Here is a 25,239-nt window from a genome sequence, read left to right on the forward strand (position 1 = left end):
TCTTTTAAAATACATTCTTTTAGTTCTTCTGACGGCTTTCTTTTTTCTTTTTTGGAGACAGAGTCTCACTCGGTCGCACAGGCTGGAGTGCGACCGAGTGAGTGTGATATCGGCTCACTGTAACCTCCACCTCCCAGGATCATGTGATTCTCCTACCTAAGCCTCCCAAGTAGCTGGGATTATGGGTATCCACCACCAAACCCTAATTTGTGTATTTTTAGTAGAGACTGGGTTTTACCATGTTGGCCAGGCTGGTCTCCAACTCCTGACCTTGGATGACCTGCTTGCCTCAGCCTCCCAAAATGCTGGGATTACAGGCGTGAGCCACCGCGCCTGACCCTGACAGCTATTTTCAACCGGCTTTTAATAAAATGTGTTTTACTTATGCAATATAATTGAACTCTCCATGAAAAAAGCACAAATTGATTTTTTGGTAAATATATCTTAATTGCACTGGGTTCATTCCCTTCACAGGAATCTATATGAAATCTGCTGCAAAGCAAACAATTATCCTTCAGTGTGTGTGTGTGTGTGTGTGTGTGTGTGTGTGTAGACATACACACACACATATATATATACACACACAAATACTTTGTTGACAGAGTCTTGCTCTGTTGCCAGGTGCCAGGCTGGAGTGCAGTGGTGCAATCTCGGCTCACTGCAACCTCTGTCTCCCAGGTTCAAGCAATTCTCCTGCCTCAGCCTCCTGAGTAGCTGGGACTACAGGCACACGCCACCATGCCCAGCTAATTTTTGTATTTTTAGTGCAGACGGGGTATCACCATGTTCGTGATCTCTTGACCTTGTGATCCGCCCGCCTCGGCCTCCCCAAGTGCTGAGATTACTGGGGTGAGCCACTGCGCCTGGCCCCCTTGATGTATTTTTATATATGGTATTTGTTCCTAATGTTGCTATAGTTCACATAGTAGGGCAGCTGGGTTTGGCCATGATAACATTTATTATATCAAGGGATTGCTGCTTAGAACGTTGGTGTTTGTTTTTGGAGAGAGAAGACAGAGAACGGTAATTTCTAGAAGAGTAGAAAGGTATTCAGGCAACAAAAGAGTCAGAGGAAAACGCGAAGGCTCTAATTCCTTCTGAAAGAGGGACACATTTACCCTCTCTTCTTCTGGGGGCACCTCTGTAACAAATGAATATAATCTGGCGGAAGTAGGGAATTTTAGGTGGAGACAGAATAGCTGAGATTACTAAAGTGTCTCGTTTCGCAGAGGTGTAAGCCAGCGCGGCAAAATCTCCAAGCTGTGGGTCACCTGTCGCTTGGTCTCAAGGAGGCAGCTGAGTCTAACTTACAACTCAGGCAGATGATCTGAGGGCAGTGCAGCCGTCCTTAAGTCACCTGCGAGCCATTTCTGAAAGGCATTACCTCCAAAAAGACAGAAGAGAACATTTGTTGCAAGGGAAAAATGAGATTTCGTGTCCTGACCCGTCTCTTCGGCAGGGACCTGAGTCCTTCCTCCGAGTCCCAAATGTCCAACCTTCTCGCCCGTTAACAGGGCTCGTTGCACGAGCAACCAGTTTTTCAGGCAGCGGCCTCCTCTTTCCTCCCTCAGCATACTTCATCGATCACGGCTAGAAACAAAACGACTTTGTGTATGGAATAATGACTGAAATCTCACTGGCGCCTCCGCAGGAGGGGTAACCAGCTCCGCCGCTTTGGAGAAGGCCAGCGCACCGCCATCCTACTGAGGCTGCTAGAGCAAAACCGAGGTAGAGAGGCCAGAGGAGGGAAGCTGAGAAGCCCGAGTGGGCGGTGCATTCTGGGAGTTGTAGTCCCTGCGCGACAATGCCAATTCCCGCCCCCACCCCATCTGCACCAGGCGCTGCACTCCACCTCTCAGCCGCCTCCCCGCCACGGAGGAGGTAAGCTCTGATGAGCTGCTGCAGCGGGAGGGGGCCTAGGGCCGAGAAGCCCCTACACTACCGTCCGTGAGACGCTGACAGCTGGCATCCCTAGGGGCTCAGGGATCCTTGGGTGGACAGCGACGAGGGGCCTTGAGGCCGCCGTGTGTCCCTGAGTTCACTTTCCGTTCTCCCCACAGGCGTGCAGAGTCCGCAATGGAAGCGCATCCGGCTGCTGCCAGGGTCTCCGGAGCCGCGGCCTCGGCTTCCCGGAGAGATGAAAGCCAAGAGGCGCCTGGCGTCCCGCCTGCCTCGGGCGCTCTGGCTAGCCAGGCGGTAAGGGGTTCGGGCAGGCTGGCGGGAGGTCCTGCGGTGCCCGCCTTTGCACTGCCCCACCTCCTGGGGGCGCTGCTGAGAGGGCACCAGCTGCCCATGCCGCCCAGGCACTCAGCTGCGCCTGGCGCCCGCCACTGAAGCTCACAACGTGTTGCCGCCCGCGCCCACCGCCGTCTGCGCCCGCCTACTCGAGCCGACCGTCCTCCTGCCCCCAAGATGTGGCACAGCGTCGGGCTGACCCTGCTCGTGTTCGTGGCCACGCTGCTGATCGTCCTGCTGCTGATGGTGTGTGGTGAGTGGGGGCGGCAGCTGCAGGGCAGTTCCACACCCCGGGTCGATCTGTTGGCATTGTCTTTTTAAAAAACAAAAGGGCATGGACGGAGAAGTGTCTTAAAATCAACTGTTGTCCCCTAGCCTCTCAGGCCTGAGCGCGGAGGTGGGCCCCTTACCCATGGCCGGCCCTGGGCATCCTGGGGAGGGAAGGGACAGGATCCAGGGGTGAAACCCTGTCTTGCTTCACCGGCAACGTCTGCTCTTGTTTCATTGTCACCACAGGCTGCCCAGATTGTAACCTTGGCCTGCATTCGAAGGTGAAGCGATTGGTTAGTCTTTTTTCTTCTGCACAGATTCTGACCTTAATAATGAGGTGTCACCTTCCTTTCATCAGCTGGTGGGGTAGAGTTGGGTTTTCAGCACGTGTGAAATTGTTTACTTAAACTCAATTCCAAGAACAGACGTCAAGACCAGGCAGCGCTTAAAAACACCAGCTATACTGGCCGGGTGCGGTGGCTCAAGCCTGTAATCCCAGCACTTTGGGAGGCCGAGGCGGGTGGATCATGAGGTCAACAGATTGAGACCATTCTGGTCAACATGGTGAAACCCCGTCTCTACTAAAAATACAAAAAATTAGCTGGGCATGGTGGCGCGTGCCTGTAATCCCAGCTACTCAGGAGGCTGAGGCAGGAGAATTGCCTGAACCCAGGAGGCGGAGGTTGCGGTGAGCCGAGATCGCGCCATTGCACTCCAGCCTGGGTAACAAGAGCGAAACTCCGTCTCAAAAACAAAACAAACAAACAAACAAACAAAAACACCGGCTATATTAAACTTCCACGGTCAGGTAACATAACTCTCAGTTCTATAATAATGGTGCTGCTTTTGAATGCTGTGCGTGCTTTCCTTCTTAAAATGAGAAGACGTTCATTGATGTTAGGCCAATTGTAGAGCTTTTTGATTTCTTTATACATAATAGCTGATAACCACAGGCTTCTTAGCAAAGTGGCTGAGAAATTGTGAAAATCTAAAAAGTATGTACAACACATGTCATTGAGTTTATACATATTTTTAAGACTGAAGTATGGGTTGAGGTTGATGTAATAATGGGTCAGAATTCATACAGATACTATAGGGCATGTTTATTACATGATAAATGTACAAATTAATATGTAGTGACACTGCTTGGAGATGTGTGTGCACTTGTGCATATGCATGTATATGTATTCCTATACTTGCATGTTTATTTTTTGAGATGGAGTCTTGCTCTTGTCACCCAAGCTGGAGTGCAATGGCGCCATCTTGGCTCACTGCAACCAAGATGGGGTTCAAGGGATTCTCCTGCCTCAGCCTCCTGAGTAGCTGGAATTACAGGCGCCCACCACCACGCCCTAATTTTTGTATTTTTAGTAGAGATGAGGTTTCACCATGTTGGCCAGGCTGGTCTTGAACTCCTGGGTGGATCATGTGACCCACCCACCTTGGCCTCCCAGAGCACTGGGATTACAGATGTGAGCACCATGCCTGGCCTTGTGTGTATGTTTAAAATTGGTTGTGCTTTACTATAATACCAGATTAAAGCTTCTAATTTACCAGGCTTTCTTTTCTGATGAGATAAAGCAATTGAATAACCTTTCTCAATTTTCTGCTTGTGATGTCAACAAGCCAAAGAATATTAGAATATTAAACTAATTGTAGATGTTTAAGGTTGTTAAGTAAGGAAAACAAGTTCCTTGTGATACGTTTGGATGTGGGGAAGGAGGGAAAGCATATATTCTCCTTTCTAGTTTGAATAGGCAAACTACCTGGACATGGGGTTGGGATGTATAGACCCTACCATGCCTTGGCTAGGTTATTTGCCAAACTTACCTTTGTGGCTTCAGAATTCCTAATTGCTCTCTCATCTCTAAATGGCTATTTGATGGTGAATTACATATTTTTCTAAAAGTGCTTTTAGTTTCAGAAACATTAAGGAATAAGAGAGATAGGGTGTTCTAGGACAGCAGTCTCTAACCTTTTTGGCACCAGGGACTGTTTCATGGAAAACAGTTTTTCCACAGATGGGGCAGGGTTGATTTTGGGATGAAATTATTCTGCCTCAGATCATCAGGCATTAGATTCTCATAAGGAGCAAGCAACCTAGATCCTCCTATGCACAGTTTACAATAGGGTCCGTGCTCCTGTGAGAATCTAATGTGCTGCTGATCTGACAGGAGGCAGAGCTCAGGTGGTAATGCTGAGCTCCTGCATGGACCAGGGACCTGTGTGCTAGGACACCCTAGTTGGTTGGAACGGTCAAGACTAACAGCTCCATGAAGAAGTAATCAATACTTTTTTTTTTTTGTTGGGAGAACTAATGATGGAGTAACCTCATCTTTTGTCTAGGATGGGGCTGGAACTTGGGGAGAGGAGGTAAGGATCAGACCAGACCTAAGAAACTGGGCTGCCCTGAGAAAATACCAGAGACGGGTGGGTGGCTTAAACAACACATTTATTTTCCTTTTTTTTTTGAGATGGAGTTTCACTCTTATTGCTCAGGCTGGAGTGCAATGGTGCAATCTCAGCTCAGTGCAACCTCCACTTCCCGGGTTCAAGCAATTCTCCTGTCTGAACCTCTTGAGTAGCTGGACTTACAGGCATGTACCACCACACTCAGCCAATTTTGTATATTAAGTAGAAACAGGAGTTCTCCATGTTGGTCAGGCTAGTCTCGAACTCACGGCCTCAAGTGATCTGCCCATCAGCCTCCCAAGGTGTTGGGATTTCAGGCGTGAGCCACATTGCTGGGCTGAACACACTTTTTTTTTTTTTTTTTTACAGCTCTGGAAGGTAGAAGTCAGAGATCAGCAGGGTTGGTTTTTCTCCTGAGGCTTCTCTCTTTGGCTTGTAGATGGCGGTCTTCTCCTTGTGTAGTCACGTCGTCTCTCCTCTGTGTGTTCTAATCCCTTTTTAAGGACATCAGTCACTGGATTACGGCCCCTCACCCTTTTGACTTTAACCTTAATTATCTCTTTAAAAAGCCAAGTGACGTAGTTCACGCCTGTAATCCCAGCACTTTGGAAGGCCAGGGTGGGCAGATCACTGAGGTCAGGAGTTCGAGACCAGCCTGGCCAACATGGCAAAACCCTATCTTTACTTAAAAAAAAGAAAACCCCAAAAATTAGCTGGGCATGGTGGCGTGTGCCTGTAATCCCAGCTAGTCGGGAGGCTGAGGCAGGAGAATTGCCTGAACCCAGGAGGCAGAGGTTGCAGTGAGCCGAGATCGCGCCATTGCACTCCAGCATGGGTAACAAAAGCAAAACTCCATCTCAAGGAAAAAAAAAAAAGATTAATCAAGATTGTTCTATAAAAATATTCCAGGCACATAGAAAGAAGTTAGGATTGTAAAGATAAACATGATTAAGTTTCTGTGGGTAACAGCCACCAGTTCCAACTATTTATTCCCAGGGAATCTTCACTATGTGTGAGCACACATATTTTAGTGATGAGAACACTGATGTTCAAATGACTAAACAATTAGTAAGAAGTGGAGTAGGGAACTGAATCTAGGAGTGTGTGATTAAGGAGAGAGATTTTCAGAAGCTGGTAATATGAAAAGTGGAAAGAAGTGACATATTAGTTTGGCCCCTTTATAAACTCCCTATCCAGGCTCTCCCAATCCCATATATTATGGAAACAAGATTTTCCTAAATGATATTTTCATCATTTGACTCCCCATTTCAAAAGCCTAATTGTTCTCTATTACCTACAAAATCTAGAAGAAACTTCTTAGCCTCAAATTCAAGACTCTTCAAAATTTGACTTCTCTCTCCTAGCATAAATCCCATTATCCTGTTGGTCCACAGATTTCACACATTTAAAAAGCACTTATTGCTGGGTGTGGTGGCTCTCGCCTGTAATCCCAGCACTTTGGGAGGCTGAGGTAGGTGGATCACCTGAGGTATGGAGTTTGAGACCACCTGGCCAGCATGGTGAAACCCTGTCTCTACTAAAAATACAGAAATTAACTGGGCTTGGTGGTGGGCACCCATGGTCCCAGCTACTAGGGAGGCTGAGACAGAAGAATCGCTCGAACTCAGGAGGCAGAGGTTGCAGTGAGCAAAGATTGCGCTACTGCACTCCAGCCTGGGCAACAGAGTGAGACCGACTCACTAACTAACTAAATAAACAAACACATTTATTAGGTATGGATGCGGTGGCTTATGCCTGTAATCCCACAACTTTGGGAGGCCGAGGTGGGTGTTGATCACTTGAGGTCAGGAGTTAGACCAGCCTGGACAACATGTAAAACCCTGACCCTACCAAAAATACAAAAATTAGCCAGCTGTGGTGTTGCACACTTGTAATCCCAGCTACTCTGGAGGCTGAGGCAAGAGAATCACTTGAATCCAGGAGGCGGAGGTTGCAATGAGCTGAAATCAAGCCACTGCACTACAGCCTGGGCAATGGGGCGAGATTCCATCTCAAAAATTAAATTAAATTAAATTAAAAGCACTTATTGAGCACCTAATTTGTGCTAGCCTCTGGGAAAACCAGCCTTGTCCATAAATTGCTCATAGTATCGTGTTATGTAAATATACTTGCGTTACTACTTTCTGGTGCTTTCCCCAGTTATTTCTCCTAAATGGACTGTTCTGTTCTATCCTATATTCCCTTCTTCCCACATACCAAAATCCAACCCCTTCATAAAACATACACTAAACATTTTTGCCAGAAATTGTTCCCATTCATTTGGATCCCTAGAGCATAAGATTTCAAATTGGAGTGTACCTGGTTCTTGGTATACAGATTCCTAGGCCCCTCCTCTGAGATTCTCATTCTGTAGGCATGCGTACTTAAACCTATCTGACAGATTCCTAGGTCCATGCTCTTTCTACCCATCCTTTCACACAGTCGGTTTCATCATTTTCTTCTCTCAGTGAATGACTGCTGAGTACAGTGGTGTCACACAGACACAGTCTTGATCTCAGCTTATTAATCCTTATGATGTTGGCTCTTTCGTTCCCAGTCACCTCTTGGACCTGAACAGATTTGTGACATGATAAAGAATAAGTTACCTATGCTGTAGGGTCTAGACTTTTTTGTCATATTACTAGTCACATTATTAGACTAAGTCTTTCTATTGGATGGAATGGCATATGGACATGGAGGCACATTTACTGGAGGGGGTGATCCAAACACTCACTGCTGACTTGTGAAGTACGCTTGCACTGGAAGAGACAAAGGAATCTCTTTTGTACTACAGATTTTGTCAAGCAGGGGCTGTCTTTTATATTTAAATTGATAGTGCCTACACACTGCCTCTAATTGAGTGGTACTGAGCACGTGCTGAATGAACAATGAGTGTATCTAATGAAAAAATGACTGAGGCAATGTATTTGCATGTCTCCTTGAGAGCAATTTTAAAGAATACATATTCAATGTAGAGAGCATATTTATTTCCTTTAAAAGGAGAACAAATACAAAATATTCCAAAGTTTGCACTAAGAACTTTAAGACTGTTTACACATGCTCTATCTTCTATCTTATATAAAGCAAGTACTGGTGAGATTAGTGTTAAGAAATGTATTAAAATAGGGTGTTTCTGCTTACTTTTAAAATTGTGAGCAGAAAATGATTTATGACAGTAAACCTAATTTACAAAAGGAACATGGTAGCGTTTTAGTAGCAGCGGCAGGACTTTAACGGGGTTGATGTCATAACCCTATTTTTTAACAGAAAAACATGGCTTCCAAAATATTGTGACACTAGCATGGTTGCTTTGTATTTATGAGTCTGATGCAGACTTCAGGCAGGAAATCTCAAAATGACTTGTGATGTGTGCCTTTTTTTTTTTTTTTAAGGAGTCTGAACACAGAAAAGGCCAAAGGAAAGGGGCCATTGTCTTCCTTACGAAGGAAGGTATATTGCTACAGGACTTGCCTCTCACAAAAGTCTTTTTGTGAGGCTTTAGAAACTTTTAAGGTGTATTAAAATGCATTGAAAAACATCCAGCTGATTAATAAATATAAAATAGTATCATACAGTATTGGCAGCATATTTAAGTTATGCTAGGTAAAGGCTACATATATGTAAAGTAAAAATAATTATTCAGCAAATCAATATATCATAGCTTTGTTTATATTACTAAGATAATCATTTTTAATTTCAGCAAGAACTTAATGCTATATAGATTTATGTAAATAAGAACATAACCCATAAATATGAAATTACAGAAATACATATGCATTTTAATTTCATTTAAAACTTATGATGAAACATGGATTTCATTATTTATAAATGATATAACCTGGCCCTCACCACAAATAGGACTATGAAGTATGAATACAGTTGTAGGAATACATATTATCATTTACTAAAAGGTAACACAAGCCTATGTGTATTACCTATACTACTGAAACATGCCCAAACTGAATTGTGATTTTAAATGAATCAAGAGTGATTAATGATTAAATGGTTTCAATTGCTACGTAAATTAGCAAACTGCTAGGTTATAAGTGCTGGGAAAAAAGCAGTGTAAGAGGATCAGGTGTGGTACATATCCAGCTGTGTGTGTGAATATAAGGCAGGTTCCAGTTTCACTAGAGTGATTAGGGTAGGCTGGGGGCACGGAGGGGAAGATCTACACAGCCAAAGGAGAGCCAATGTAAAAACGCTGAGGCCCCATTTGATTCTAACAAAACAATCTCACCACAGATATAATACCCCATTGAGCAGGTGTGTACAGTGTCTCAAAGCAACTTAAGCAAGGGAATAGAGCTAGTAAATAATAAAGCCAGGGCTAGAACCCAGGTTTCTTGACTCTTCGTCCAGTGCCTTTCTTTTGTTTTGTCCCTCTGTTCACCAGGCACAGAAGAAGGTGCCCTGTCTCTTAGAAAGCACTGTGTAAACATCATGGATGGATCTGGAAGCCATCATTCTCAGCAAACTGACACAAGAAGAGAAAACCAAACACCACATGTTCTCACTCATAGGAGGGTGTTGAACAATGAGAACATGTGAGCATAGGGAGGGGAACATCACACACTAGGGCAGGTTGGGGGTGGGGGGGCTGGGGAGGGACAGCGGGGGCGGGGGGGTAGGGAGGCTGGGGAGGGAAAACAGTGGGAGAAATGCCTGATGTAGCCAACGGGGGCCAGAGACTGCAAACCACTATGGTATGTGTGTACCTATGCAACAACCCTGCGGGATGTGCACATGTGCCCCAGAGCTTAATGTACAATTAAAAAAAAATCAAGTTTCATTGCTTTGGGGTGGTGACTGCAATTATTATTAATCAGTTCCATGATATTTCTATTTTTAAATTTATGCCTCATAGTTGTACATTTTCCCAGGGTACATGTGCCGTTTTGGTACATGTATACAATGTAATGATCGAGTTAGGGTAACTGGAATATCTATCACTTCAAACATTTATCTTTTCTTATGTTAGGAATATTACAATTCTCATCTAGCTTTCTTGAAATATACAATACATTGTTAACTAGAATTACTGTACTATAGACTACTAGAATCTATTCCTTCTGATTATTTCCTGAAAGGCATATAAAGCTCAAAGAATGGTTTCATCTTCCCTTCCCACAGCTTGTTTTTCCTCCTTCATTTGTGCCTCTTCTCTTGAATAAATTATTTTAATGTCAGACTATCAGTTAAACTAATTATACTTTTCTGGATATTTGACAAAGGAAAGGTATTAAGGGTAGGAATAACCTATGAAATGGAAACCATTTCTGACGTTATAAAGGGCTGAGGAAAGAATGGAGAGAATGTGGAGCCCAGAGACTCAGAGAGCCTGTGTGCACCTAAGCAACAATCCTGCAAGATCTGCACGTGTACTCCAGAACATAAAGTATAATAAGAAAAAAAAAAAAAGGGAATCTGTAGATAAGGCAAAAATGTGGGAAACAGGCTCAAGGGGTGAGGGAAAGAGATTTTAGAATATTTTCAAATATATAGTAGGAAGAATGAAGTCAGACTGAAGAAAAAAATATTTTCAAATAAAAATACGGGAATATTAGACAACAAACAACATACAAGAAAAAAGAGAATACGAATCCGATTTCAGACAGTAGACTGAAGAGCTGGTGGAATTACTAACAGCAAAAGGGAACAGAGTAGAGAGTCTGAAAGATGAGTACCTTTCTTTTTGTAATGCTGGGTTTAAGGTGGCGGCGAGGTTCTCACTAGTGGAAAGGGTCTAAAAGCTTTAAGAGGCAAACTTGGAAGCTCTGTGCAATCTAGAGCTGTTTGTCCAATACAGTCACCTCTAACCACAGGCAACCACTGAGCAACTGAAATATGGGTACCCTGAACTGAGATGGGCTCTAAGCATCGAATACACACTAGATTTTGAAGATTTTCTATGGGAAAAAAAAGAATTTAAAATCTCCTTTTTTCTGCATTGATTACATGATGAAATATATGCATGGACTGGGTTAAATAACATTATTAAAACTAATTTCACTTGTCTGTACTTTTTTAACGTGATTTGTAGAAAACTGAAAATTACGTATGTGGTTTATATTTCTATTGGACAGCAATATTAGTTATATATTAAGATCACAAAAGGGATAGAGACATCATTCCAAAGTATCTCAACTAAACATAGATCCGGAAGAAAAAAGGACACACATATGATAATAGTTAATATTTACTAAGCACCCCATGCACTGTGCTAGACACATAAAGGGCACCGTCTTATTTGTTCCTCCCAAAAACCTTATTAAACAGCTTTTATAGAATAGAATACTGAGGCCCAAGGTCACACAGTTAAATGTTGGTGTTAGGATTCAAGGCCACGATGACCCCAGATCTCAAGTTCTAAACGGTCACAGAAATTTCAGAACAAGTATGCTCTCTAATTATTAAATGGTTAGATTTTAAATGTCATATTTAAACTATTTATTAGAATGGTTCATTGTCAAAGTCAGTTATGTCCCAATTCAATTAAGGAGAAAAGCTACAAACGTGTGGATTTGTAACTTTAGAATTATGATGAGCTACTGATGCTGGCATATTTTCACCATATCCGGCCATTAAAGACGTTTCCGGTGCGACTTCTTTCCTTTTATCAATGTTTATTCCCAGAAATGCAAACCTGTCAAGTTAGATGGTACATATCCAACTGTCCAACGGAGACGATCATCCACCTAATCCTAAACAGCAGGGCCTGTTTTCTGAACATAACTAGACAGATAATACGGATCTACTTGACAAATTTTCAACATTCTCTTTTGGAGCACGAAAGCACCTGGACCTCTCAAAGTGACTAAAACATTTTGAAGGAAGCTAAACTAAATGGAACCTTTGTTGAAGAACCAAAAATTAAGCTTTCCCAACTGGATACTTTAAAAATGGATTTTGTACTCCTTGAAAATGCTTACTTTCAAAGAACAGAAAGAAAAAAAGTCTGGATACTTTGAATCAGGAATCTTAACAGTAAAATCTCCTACAAATACAAATTGAAGTCAATAAAGTATCTGTCATTGACCTTTGGTTGGTTCATTGGTATTAATTTCAAAGACAAACTTTCTTTCCTTTTCACATTTAATTTCTGCTACCTATCTGGGAAAGATGGTAACCACAGAACTGCTGAACTTGTATAGTCAGCTCTAATTACATCTTTTTCAAAAACTTACTCAAGTAAATTTTATTAAACAATTTATTTACAATTAATACATTTCCCTAGACTAAGTCTTTTAAAACCACCGCCATAAATCCTCATTATAGAAATAGAAAAACAAAAGGAAATTTGAAAAAAAATAATTATTTTGGAATAAGACTAACTAGCAGAGATATCTTACAAGACAGTTCATACTGGACATGTATTCAAAAGGGTGTCTCTCTGAACTGACCCACTAATTTATTTTAAATTAAACCCCCTAACCTTCCTCCTCCCTGGCCCACTTTATTTTTTTTTTAAATAAAGTAGTATGATTTCAGCTGGGCATAGTGGCTCATGACTTGTAATCCCAGCACTTGGGAAGCCAAGGTGGGTGTTGATCACTTGAGGTCAGGAGTTCGACTAGCCTGGACAACATGTGAAACCCTATCTCTACCAAAAATACACAAGTTTGCCTGGTGTGGTGGTGCACGCCTGTAATCCCAGCTACTCGGGAGGCTGAGGCACGAGAATCACTTGAGACCAGGAGGTGGAGGTTGCAGTGAGCCTAGATTGCACCACTGCACTCTAGCCTGGGAGACAGAGTGAGAGACCCTGCCACAAAAAAGAAAAAAAGGTAATACAATTTGGATTTGGGTATTAAGAAAAAAATTCCTCTGAAGACCCAAAGTTTCTGAGAAATACTTATCGAAACAGGAAGCATCACACTTGTGCAGGATAAAGCTTTCAAGAGCTTGCCCTTGATTTTAGCTCTTTTAGGTTAAACATTCCCATGACTTTTCTATTCAGCTAACAAGTGAACTTATTCCCTTACTCGATACAATTCCTACCTACACACTGGGACAAACCTTCAGAGCCCAAAAGAGAGAGCCAATTGGCCCTAAAAATGCCTTGTCCACTCTGATGCCAAGGTGCCAAGGGCATGAAGCGACAGACCAGCCATAAGAGATAGCCGCCTAGACTTTTGTCATTGAAGGCTGCCAAAATCGGGTCCCTCCTCTCGGGGAGTATCTCCCTCCTCCCAAACTTCACTTGAGACTCTCATCATTACAACTGTCAGCTGCAAAATGTTTGCAGTTGTTCTCCACTTGTGCATTAGCAGAAAGCAGCTTGCTTTATTGGGTTAATTCAAAAGAGTTATCAAGGACTTACTGTGCGGCTGTAGGCACTAGAAAGACAGTAAAGAACAAAATGATAAAAATCTGTCTTCCTGAAACTTACATTCTGGTAGAGGAGACTTGTTAAGAAACAAGCTAAAGAAACAAAATATGCAGTACACTAAACAATACATGCTCAAGAGAAGACAAAATGAAGCAGGCAAGGGGAATACACACTGTGGTGGGCTGGGTAGGAAAGGTTAGAATTTTAAGATTAAGTGGTCACACATAATCAGGCAGAGAATGTGCCTAAAGGGGTAGCCAGGGCAAAATCAGATGGAGTGGGTAAGAGAAAGGTGGTTAGCATATTTTAATAAGCCCTGAAGTGGAGAGGAAACCCTACGGGAAGGGGGAGAGGCAAAGATTGAATATAGACCCCTGAAGACAGACACAGATTTCACATTTTGCCAAGACCGGTCCTTTGAGTTGAGGATAGCACAACAGATGTTCTCCCTTTGTAGCCAAAGAACCAGGCTCTGCTGCTAAAACTCTCAGGCAGTTCATCAGACCCGGGGGAACGCACACACACACACACACACACACACACCCCACACCCACCCACCCCCGCTTAATGCCGAGAGGAAGCGGTACTAATCCAGAGTGGAGGACTGGCCTGGGAAACCGGGCAGAGTTGTAAAGAACACACCAGAAGCCCCTCCAAGCCCAGACACTGATAAAACCCAGCGCCCTCTCAAGCCAATCTGTAAACCCAGGACGCACCGTCGAGCGCACAGACACACCCCCGGGGTGCAGGGAGGACAGGGGTGGGAGCTTAACCGTTAGGGCCCGAACCCCAGGACTCCAGAGGCGGGGTGGGTGCCTCGCGCGAGAAACACCGTTTTCCGCTCCAGGCGCCGGCGGGCGGTGGCGAGAGCAGGTTCCCGGGGCCGGAGGGTGGGTTGCGGGCGGGAATGGCCGCCGCGAAGGAGGGGCGGCTTCCTCGGGCATCCCGGGCGCCAGCCCAGTGCATGCAACAGGGGGCTGAGCGCGAGCGGGTACCTCGAGGTCCTGGAGCGGGACCCGGGAGCAGGAACAGGGACAAAGTTCCCGAGGCCAATGGGCCTCGGGCCGACCCGCGCGCCCCCGGCCCAAACGCTCACCTCGCTCCCCAAGCCCGCGCGGACCCGGCCCCTCCGAGGGTAGCCGGTTCCAGCGGCGAACCCGCAGCGCCCGCGCAGCCACCCGCTCGGCCCTCTCCCGCCCGGTGCGTGGGTCCAGGAGAGAAAAAGCGCGGCGGTGGCGGTGGCGGTGGCGGTGGCGGCGCGCAGTCCCACTCACCATGATCCGCAGCTGCTGTGGCGCGACAACCGGGGCGCGCAGCGATGCGCTGTCCAGGGTAGCCAGGTCCCTCTGCCCGGCGCTGTCTCGGCGCCCACACCGGTTACCCTCACCCATGCCCCCGCCCGCGCCTCCCCTCCTCCTCGGGCTCGCGCCTCCGCCGTGCAGCGCACGGATCCTCGGGGCCGTTTCGTCCCCGCCCCCTCGCCCACAGGGGCCTCCCGCGCCGCCCCTCCTGGAGGGCGCGCGGGGGGAGGGGCGCAGGGCTAACGAGGCGGTGCCCTCCTCCCCTGCGGCGCCGCGCGCCCCCTCCCGGGCGACCGCCCTCGCTCTCGCGGCTGCGGCGCTCCCTGGCGGCCGGGAGGTGATTTGCAGGCCCAGCCGGCGTCCGTTGCACGTGGCGGCTCAACGTTCGCGGAACCCCACGAGGACCCACCACCTGCCCGGATCGGCGGCTTCTGCCGCGGGAGGAGTAGCGTGCAGGGCAGGCACGCTGGTCCTGCTTCCAGTTGGGTTTCGTGGGTTTGAAGCACACATTAGGAGGAAATGGCTCTGTTCGTGCAGGTTTGCGGGGTCTGGTTTTCTTAGGTTCTGGGGGTGCGGTGGGGAGCGGATCAGTTTGGATAACGGCCCTGAGCAGGAGGCACTGTCCCCCTCCCGGTCCGACCCGGGGCTTCCAGCGGACGCCACCGACGGTGAGCGCACTGTGAACAGAAGGGTGCACTTCTAGTTACTTTATTTTTGTGTGGGGCCCAAGTGAAAGACGTGGGAAGAATTGGACTTCCCTGAGTATGACATGAACTTTCCTCCATTTCACCCTTAAACTTGGGAAGTTGGTGGCTCCCTTCTGTATCCACAGCATTTCGGGAGGCTGAGGCGAGCTGATCACTTGCGGTCAGGAGTTCGGGACCAGCCTGGGCAACATGGCAAAACCCCATCTCTTAAATCAAAAATACAAAAAATTAGCCGCATGTGGTGGTGCGTGTGCCTGTGATCCCAGCCACGGGAGGCTGAGGTGGGAGGAGCGCCTGAGCCCAGGAGGTCGAGGCTGCTGTGAGCTGAGATCGTGCTACTGCACTCCAGCCTGGACGACAGAATGAGACCCTGTCTAAAAAAAAGGTGAACTTGTGAGGCTCGTGTGGTAAACATGATTATTGGGGTTGAGAACAACATGTGTGGATGTGCACAGAGGTACCTGCCCCATGCACTTCCCATCCCACACCTCGGGTGGTACAGGCGCCCTTGCAGAGTTTTGTGTGGTAGCAGAGTAACGTAGGTACCAGGGCTCAATCTTAACTGTCACACAATCATCTAATATATAGTTTCCTAAAGGAGGGTTTTTAAATGTTATATAGAAGTTCCCATAGCTGAAGTGGTAAATGTTATGCACGTTTGTTTATAAAGGTAGGTGATTTTATGACCATGAACAGGTAGATTAACCTGGTGTGATAAAGCCTGGGGAGACAGCTCTGCCACATAGTGGGTGTGTGGTATTGGGTTGGTTACCTAAACTCTCTGTGCTCCAGTGTCCTGATCTAAAAATTCGGGATAAAATAGCACTTAAATGACATGTGGCTGTTAGGGTTAAATTAATATCGCTAAAATGCTAGAAAAATATCTGGTACCGAGTACTAGTTATTGATTTGTTACCAATTTTGAGAATCAGAAAGTGATATTCTATTTAATGCTGGTATATTTTTGTAAAAAGTGTGACCCAAATCAAAGATACAATTTGATTTCAGCTTCATAGTCACTTTGTTCACTCAGCAAAGCTTTCAGTACCTACTATGTGCTGGGCATTTTGGGAAGAGCTAGGGTTACAGTGATGAAGAAACACAGTCCCTGCTGTTAGGAGTTTTTAGAACCTATGATGATCTATATTATGATATTTAGAGACTTGAAGGAAATTCACACAAATAGTCCTCAACTATTGTTTGTCCTTGGATAAAAGTATTATGGAATGATTTTCTTTTCTTCTTCTTCTTGTTCTTTTTTTGGAGTTCCACTCTGTCACAGAAGCTGGAGTACAGTGGCTACATCTTGGCTCACTGCAATTCAAGAGATTCTCCTGCCTCAGCCTCAGCGCCCACCACCATGCCTGGCTAATTTTTGTATTTTTAGTAGAGATAGGGTTGGTCAGTCTGGTCTCAAACTCCTGACCTTGTGATCTGCCTGCCTCAGCCTCCCAAAGTGCTGGGATTGCAGGCCTGAGTCACCACACCCAGCCTTCGATTTTATTCTTTTTAAAGCTTGTTTGTATTGTCTATTTTACATGTGTTATGCTTTGAAAGCTGTATAAAAGTCACTTCCATGTGTTTTGGATATTGAATGATAAAAACTCTGGACCTGAATTTCATTGTATCACTAATCCAATGCAGTAGAATGGGAATTCTTAATTTAGACAGTGATTTTTAGACATTATTGTGTATAAATAGCACCAGAGGGTTTAATACAATACAAGCGTACCTGAGATCCATCAAGATGATCTCAGATACAGACCAAGAATATGAATTTTTTTTTCAGTTTTGCTTTTAGATTAATATTTGCTATCAGTTTCACATCACAGGAATTCAAAAGGAGTATCTACTTCATTCTAGAGGCATCTGTGACCCTGCATAAAGCATAATGGAGTCTCTGTGGGTCTCGAAGTGGTGAAACCTCCATTCCCCAGGAATATGGATTTTGAACAAGCACCGCAAATGATGCTGGTACAGACAGGCAGTCCATGGACCATATTTTGAGAAACTTAATTCCATTATCCATTCAGGGATATCTTCAGTCTATTTAACAACATAAAGGGAAGAAAAAATTTTTTAGGTGACAATGACCTTCAAGAACCCTGCTGCTGTTGCTTGCAAGAATTGTATCATTGATGTCATCTAGACCTTGCAAAGCACACCAGTTAAACATGGGGAAGGAATTCTTTTTTTTTTTTTTTTTTTTTTGAGATGGAGTCCCACTCTGTCACCAGGCTGGAGTGCAGTGGCCTGATTTCGGCTCACTGCAACCTCCACCTCCCAGGTTCAAGCAATTCTCCCGCCTCAGCCTCTTGAGTAGCTAGGATTACAGGTGTGTGCCACCACACCCAGCTAATTTTTGTAGTTTTAGTAGGGACAGGGTTTCACCATGTTGGCCAGGATGGTCTTGATGTCTTGACCTCGTGATCCACCCACCTTGGCCTCTCAAAGTGCTGGGATTACAGGCATGAGCTGTAAGGAATTCTTAAACTTTGAATTATCCCTGTACTTCCACATTACCATTCAGCCTAATATTCATTATTTTACCTTTATTCTGTAAAAACACATGTAAATCCATAAGGCCAGAAGGAGATCTAAAAAGTCATCTACATCTCATCTGTTTCTTGAAATATTATTTTATGGCTTTCCCTATGACTTCAACAAAGGAACAAATGAGACAGCAAATGCCAGAGGGTCTTTTCCCCACCAATATTTTATTAAATAGAAAAAGAAGTGGTGCCCAGGCTTAGTGGCTCATGCCTGTAATCCCAACACTTTGGAAGGCCAAGGCGGGTGGATGATGAGGTGAGGAGTTTGAGACCAGCCTCATGGTGAAACCCCATCTCTACTAAAAATACAAAAATTAGCTTAGCTGGGCATGGTGGCAAGCACCTGTAATCCTAGCTATCTGGAGGCTGAGGCAGGAGAATCGTTTGAACTTGGGAGGTGGAGGTTGCAGTGAGCTGAGATCACACCACTGCACTTCAGCCTAGAAGACAGGGTGAGATTCCATCTCAAGAAAAAAAAAGAAGAGGTTCTACCTGTATAAACACAGGACTGGAAAGGTACCTTAACCAAACATAACTGTGAAAGGGTCTTCACTCGCTATAACATGAATTCCCACTTATTCATCAGTGAAAAACTTAACATGCCATCACTTACATGATTTTATAGTATTTAATGTCATTGTTCTCTTGTATGGATTACCCAAAAGCTTGAATCTGCTTATGTTTCTTTAGCTGTACTCAAGCCCATATGGAGCGTGTGTCCAATAACATAGACTAATTGTGTGTTTGGTACTTACGTGGAGGTGGTGCTATATAAAGTGATCATTAGCATAATCTAAGAATCTTAAACCTAAAAATAGACATCAAACTGATTCTCTTTCTCTCCCTCTGTCACATATCTTAGATTTTGTAGGTGAAGAAAGTGTGTCTCAGAGGAGTTAGAGAAGACCAGTTAATAGATGACAATGCTACAGCCTGGAACTCCCATTTGGATCCTGGGTCTCCTATCTCACTCAGCCTGGGTGAGTGTTCTGTGTCTCTACTGCCTCTCCAGTGCTAGTCTGCCAGCTGTCATCACAATTGTGAAGTAGGTAAGCTTTGTTTTGGGGAGTTTAATCTCCTTTTAGTGTGGTTCTCTTCTGAAGCATCCCTTCTTTTGATATACCTAGCATCTTTCTGTTTTATCTTGAGAAAAATTCTCACTTATAATGTATTGTGACTTTAAATCAATCTACTACATTTCTTAAAGGATTTGTACTTTTAGGGCAGTTGTAGAAACAGACTCTGGAAATCACATCCTTTCCTTGGCCATGTGCTCTGCTTTGTGTAAAGAAAGGTCTGCACCTGTGTGAGTTTAGAAATGAAAAATAATAAGATAAAGAGTAAAGAGCAAGCCCAAACGAAGGCACGTTGACTCTGGAAATCACATCCTCTCTCGCTAGAATGAGAGTAATGTAAACAAGAGACTAGACTAGCAACTCAGAATGAACCATTTTGAAGTCTATGATTTTCTTGCCTGTAGTTAAAAATTGGTCAGAAATAGCTGATGTGTAGCAAATGATTTTTTACAACATTATGTAAAGTTGGGTTTTTTTTTTGAGATGAGATCTCTCTTCTTTTTCTTTTTTGAGCTGGAGTCTTGCCCTGTCACCCATGCTAGAGTGTAGTGGCACAGTCTCAGCTCACTACATCCTCCCCCTCCAAGGTTCAAGCAATTCTCCTGCTTCAGCCTCCCAAACAGCTGGGATTACAGGTGCATGCCACCATGCCCAGCTAATTTTTGTATCTTAGTAGAGATGGGGTTTCACCATGTTAGCCAAGCTGGTCTCAAACTCCTGACCTCAAGGGATCCGCCTGTTTTGACCTCCCAAAGTGCTGGGATTACAGGCGAGAGCCACCATGCCTGGCCAAGATGGGATTCCCTTATGTTGACCAGGTCGGGGGGCTCAAGGGATCCTCCTGCCTTAGCCTCATGAGAAGCCAGGATTATAGGTGTATGCTACCACAAATTATTTTCATTATGATAAGTTATGGAAGATGTTATTGTAAATGTAGTTGATGATAAAATTTACATGGATGCACAAAATTTAATAGTCTCTTCCCTTGACTTTGTTTCACCTTAGACTGATTGGTCTTGCATTTTCTTTCTATTGCCATCAAGAACAGCAGCCTTCAATATGAAAACCCTATAAGCCAACAAATAATCAACTCAAAAATTTTGTCAACTTCACCCCAAAGTTAGGAATTTAAATGTATTAAGAAGTCATCAGGTGGCTGGATGCAGTGGCTCATGCCTGTATTCCCAGCACTCTGGGAGGCTGAGGCAGGTGAATCACCTGAGATCAGGAGTTCGAGACCAGCCTGGCCAACATGGTAAAACCCCATCTCTACTAAAAATAGAAAAAAATTAGCTAGGCATGGTGGTGGGCACTATAATCCCAGCTACTCTGGAGGCTGAGGCAGGAGAATCACTTGAACCCGGGAGGTGGAGGTCACAGTGAGCCAAGATTGCGCCATTACACTCCAGCCTGGGCAACAAGAGCCAAAATCCATCTCAAAAACAAAAAAAAGAAAAAAAAATCTGGAGACAATAGATGCTGGAGAGGATGTGGAGAAATAAGAACACGTTTACACTGTTGGTGGGAGTGTAAATTAGTTCAACCATTGTGGAAGACAGTGTGGCGATTCCTCAAGGATCTAAGAATAGAAATTTCATTTGACCCAGCAATCCCATTACTGGGTATATACCCAAAGGATTATAAATCATTCTATCATCAAGACACATGCACACGTATGTTCATTGTGGTGTTGTTTATGACTGGGAAGACCTGGAAACCAAACCAAATGCCCATCAATGATAGACTGGGCAAAAAAAAAAAAAAAAGTGGCACATATACACCATGAAATACTATGCAGCCATAAAAAACAATGAGTTCGTTTCCTTTGTACAGACATGGATGAACCTAGAAACCATAATTCTCAGCAAACTGACAGAAGAACAGAAAACCAAACACCACGTTTTCATTCATAGGCGGGTGATGAACAATGAGAACACTTGGGCACAGGGAAGGGAACAACACTCACAGAGCTAGGTGTGGGGGAGGGGGGATGGCGGCGGGGAGGATGGGGAGGGATAACACTGGGAGAAATGCCTGATGGGGGGATGTAGGGGTCGGGGGGTGGTGGAGGTGGGGAATGGAGACAGCAGACCACCATGGCATGTAGGTACCTATGCAATAATCCTGCAGGATGCAGGATGTGCACATGTACTCCAGAGCCCAAATACAATAAAAAAAAAAAAGCTATGCTCTTCTATCATCCTAGCACAAATGGAAACTCAGGCCCATACTGACTGATGGCCTGTTTAAACTCTTCACAGTTTGAAGGGAAGGGGTTCAAAAGCAACCCATACTTGCCCTTGCTGATCTGGAAGGTGTGTAACCATGGGAAATTGCCATGCCTCTAAATCTCCCTCATTTCCCTCTTGTTGAATCCCAGCTTGGATAGAACTGGTTACCATAGATATAGGAGTATAAGCACCTGAACTGGTTACCATAGTTCTAGGAGCACACACGCCAACAGAAGCAGCAGTAGAAATATTGGGGAGGCTCTGACCATCTCTCTACAAGATACTGAGCAGGGCTGACGGGCACACCTTTTCCTCATTTGACTTTTCATCTTTTTGCTTCATGATTTCTTTACATACTTAATCACACTCCTTCTCTTCTCCTGAATCCTTTTCCTCATCTTATGTCTGAAACAGCTCCAGGGCAAAACACACCAAAGTCCAAATGGACCACACCAAATAAGCCCTGTATTGGCTTGATCTTTGGCTGATGTTACCCCAATATGACCGAGTTCCCCCAGCTGCCACCCTGGGAGATTTTTTTCAAATGTTCTTGCGCCAATTCCGAGCTCCCCCAACTAACCCTGGGAGATTTTTTCAAACATTCTTGGTCTACTTCAAGGTTCTCCCTAATTCACCCTGGGAGTCTCCCTTAGGCTCCTCCTGAGCTCCCCAACTTACCCCAGGGATTTTTTTCCAGTAGTATCTGGGCCACTTCTGGGTTTCCCCTAATTCACCTAGGAGTCTCCCCCCGGGCTCCTTCTGGCTCCCCCTAACTCAGCTGGGGGATTCTTTTCAAACATTCCCGAGATACCTTCAGCTTAGCCTCTTTTTCCATTGTTCAGGCAATCCTTCATCCTGGGTTTTAGTCTCCACATTTGGGCACCTCTTACCAAGAACCAGCTCAGTTGGGAGACCCCCACCCAGATGGCGCTGAAGGTATTTGAGAGGCAGATACCGAAACAGCACAACGGAGTGAATCTATCCTGGGGACCAACAGCCTGAGAGCCTGTGGGGCTGACAGCTCTCCAGACTGAAAACCCCCGAGCAGAGAGTCATCCATGTGTTTATTTGCTCTTTGACACGTGATTCTTATTAATACACAGGTGATCTACATATACAAATATACTAGGTAGGCAGCTGTTACCCGCCTACCACTAATTACAAACTAAAAGTATCTTCCACAAGCGAACCATGGGGGCAGGGTAAACTTAATGTTTCTCAGCAGTGGTCATGCCTGCTTGCTGTTGGGAATCGGGTTGTTTTGCTCACTCAAACTGGTAAACTTACTAAGGCTTGCTCTCGGCTTTGATGACAGGGCAGCATGAAAGACAGCTTTCATTTTATCCTCCTATGTTAGAGAAGACTTTCAACCTTTTTGCTGAGTTGTGGAGCTCTGGTTCAATCTTAGAGAAAGGCAGGATAGTGGAGTGGGGCTTGGAGCCAAGGTAACTCCAATTTCCAACAGGCTCCATCACCGATGAGCTGTGTAGCCTCAGGCAAGTCACTGAACCACTCTGAGCCTGTTGCTTCAACTGTAAAATAGAGATAATAACACAGCATCTTGCAGGAGTTGTGTGAAGATGAAAGCTTTAGGTACATAAAGATATAAAATATGCAAGAGTTTGGCACATAATAGACCCTCATAAATGTTCAGGATTGCACAGAATAATTAATCATAAATATTGTTTATGAAATTAACAAACCAGAAGATAAATTATGCTCATGCTAACCCACCCACCTTATGGATGATTAGTTCGGATTCAGGATCAGATTTGAAATATCTTTTGAAACATATGTAGGGCAGAGAAATTAACATTCGAGTGCCTGGAGAATCTTAAATTTTCTCATTCCTGACTTCTGATATAAAATTTGCAATACAGCATAAGTTTTTGGTATGCTCCTGTGTGAGCACTGCTCAGTACCAAGCTTGGACTTTCTAATCTTTTCAGGCAGATTCGTGGGAAGAAAAACACCAGCTGAAGTATATAGAGAAAAAGAGTTTATTTACAAGGATACCTAGAGACGCTCACAAACTTCAACACCGGCAGTAAAGCAGCACCGGTTTTCGCAAGTCCAGACCAAGTCACCACCGAAGCTCAGTTCGGCTTCTGCTAAACAATCTTTTATACTTTTTAAAACAAAGAAGGGTCAAGTCAGGACACTGTCCACGTCTTCATCATGTAACTAACATCCTTGAGGTGTTTACCAAAAATTGGATCAGGGAACTGGCCAGGTTCCCAGATCCGACTCTTCAGAGCCTTTTTTTGCATTGGGAAAATTCTGAGCTCGGAATACTCCCAATGATAAGGAAATGAAGACGATATAGAGTCTGTCCATGACTTGTAAACTTAATTAACTCCTTCTGTTCCATTACAGCTCCCTTTTCTTTCAGACTTATTTACTTTTAATGAACAAATAAACCCATGGTATCATCTACAGTACTGGCAATTACAGAGAGTATGAAATAGAGCAATAAAAATGAACCATAAACTCTAGTTCATAAAGGGAAGCCCAAATCCAGGAGCTGACACAGTGAAGCTTCTAAAGACGTCGTCGGTGACTGATGTTGCTGCAGTGTGATTGAATGGTTGTTTAGTCTGAAGGAAGTGGGCATCATTCAAAAAGGAAGGATGGCATAGTTATCCCACCCATTTGCTAAATCGTAATTGGAGAAATTATCTAGGGCATTCAGCTATTCTCTTGAGAACATAACTATTTCTTAATTACCTAACTAGAAAACTCATGAGCCTCTGGAGAATTCTTAGGAAACGTTACAGAGTTTATGTGAACTGCAGCCTCTGGTGGCAAATGACCCAGAGCAAATCTCTCACTTGAAATGAGTTCTCAGGGTCTGATGCAGCCAATCATCCCCTTGTAGCTGTTCCCTCCTTCCCATCCCTTTCTGCTACCGCCAATCTATGCGCCTTCCCAGCTGGCCCCCTGCCCCCAGCCTCTCCAGAGTTATCTTCACGAAACACAGCTCTAATCACATCAGTCTGGCTCAGACACTTTTAGTGGCCCCCCCATGTCCCACATGATGAAGTCCAAACTTTTTCAAATGATACTTAAGGTCTTCCATGATCTGGCTTCAACTTACGTTGAAATCTCTTCTCCTAGGTCTCCTTTACCACAGCCCTTATTCTCATCCTCACTACTAACCTCATGCATCCATTCAACAAACATTTTTAAAGTGCCACAAATCTAGCATTGTGATGGAGGGTGAGCAAGACACAGTCTCTGCTCTGGGGAGCTCAGAGCCTGGCGATGGGCTCAGAGTCTGGACAAGCCAAAGAGTGTTTTCCCCAGTTACTAACCCAGAGAGTTAGTCCCCAGTCATTTACCCTAAGAATGCCTTGTACTTTTTCTTTCAAACACAAATAACAAGTAAAGGATTATCTAGGTAATTATTTAATGCCTATCTCTCCTCCCCTCATCAGCCTATAAACTTTTAAGGGCAGAGAGGGCAGAATCATGTCTGATAAGTTCATCCTACATGTGTATTGACAGTTATATAGTAAATGACTTAAAATAAATATTTTTGAATGATGTCTATTTGTGGTCATTTTTTTCTTTTTGGAGCTTTACCATATTACTCTTAGATATTGTGCAAAAGACTCCAGAATCTGGAATGTGTTCTCTAGTTCCATGGGGCTGTTTCTCACCTGGTCTGATGGCCAATAACATGCATAGGACTCCTTTATTCCTGCCTCAACAGAAGTGTCTGCACACACACACACACACACACACACACACACTTGCACACAGTCTCACACACTCCCATCCCTCTATTTATTGTTATATTTGCATCCAGAAGCCAATATGTTATCAAGGGGATGTTAACCTGGTTAGAATATCTGACTCTGACAGAATCTTGAATATTTGCTCCATAAATTCATCGGTGCAGGGGCAGACTTTATACTTAGCAACATTCAGAATTGCCTTGGTTCCAAAATTTTAAAAAGGAATGCAAAATTAAAAATAAGCTTAACAAAAAGAACACAGCGGGGGGCATCACACTACCGGATTTCAAACTATACTACAAGGCTACAGTAATCAAAACAGCATGGTACTGGTACCAAAACAGAGATATAGACCAATGGAACAAAACAGAGGCACCGGAGGC

At 44.4% G+C, this 25,239-nt stretch overlaps 1 protein-coding gene and 1 long non-coding RNA gene across 7 annotated transcripts in view; one reads left to right on the forward strand and one right to left on the reverse strand.

The window, feature by feature from the left end:
* The window catches only part of LOC144582031 (uncharacterized), a 32,837-nt gene extending 18,102 nt beyond the window's left edge, over nt 1–14,735 (reverse strand). For 2 of the 6 annotated variants that reach the window (XR_013533749.1, XR_013533751.1), the window contains exon 1: nt 14,524–14,735. Coding sequence is in view for 3 of the 6 variants with exons in the window: in XM_078368349.1 (XP_078224475.1) it covers nt 7,323–7,487; nt 13,966–14,640 (840 nt within the window). In the remaining 3 variants the exon portion in view is untranslated. Of the gene's footprint in view, nt 1–1,444; nt 7,488–13,965 lie in introns of all 6 variants that reach the window. The other 4 variants (XM_078368349.1, XM_078368348.1, XR_013533750.1 and 1 more) reach the window with 4 other exon arrangements.
* Nucleotides 1,837–24,666, forward strand: LOC128931874 (uncharacterized). Its single transcript, XR_013533752.1, has 6 exons — nt 1,837–1,881; nt 2,061–2,488; nt 9,314–9,464; nt 11,554–15,087; nt 18,672–18,858; nt 23,066–24,666. It is a non-coding gene; the product is annotated as an uncharacterized LOC128931874 (long non-coding RNA).
* Nucleotides 24,667–25,239: the final 573 nt, after the last annotated feature.

Source organism: Callithrix jacchus, chromosome 4 (assembly GCF_049354715.1).
Source record: "Callithrix jacchus isolate 240 chromosome 4, calJac240_pri, whole genome shotgun sequence".
NCBI lineage: Eukaryota > Metazoa > Chordata > Mammalia > Primates > Cebidae > Callithrix > Callithrix jacchus.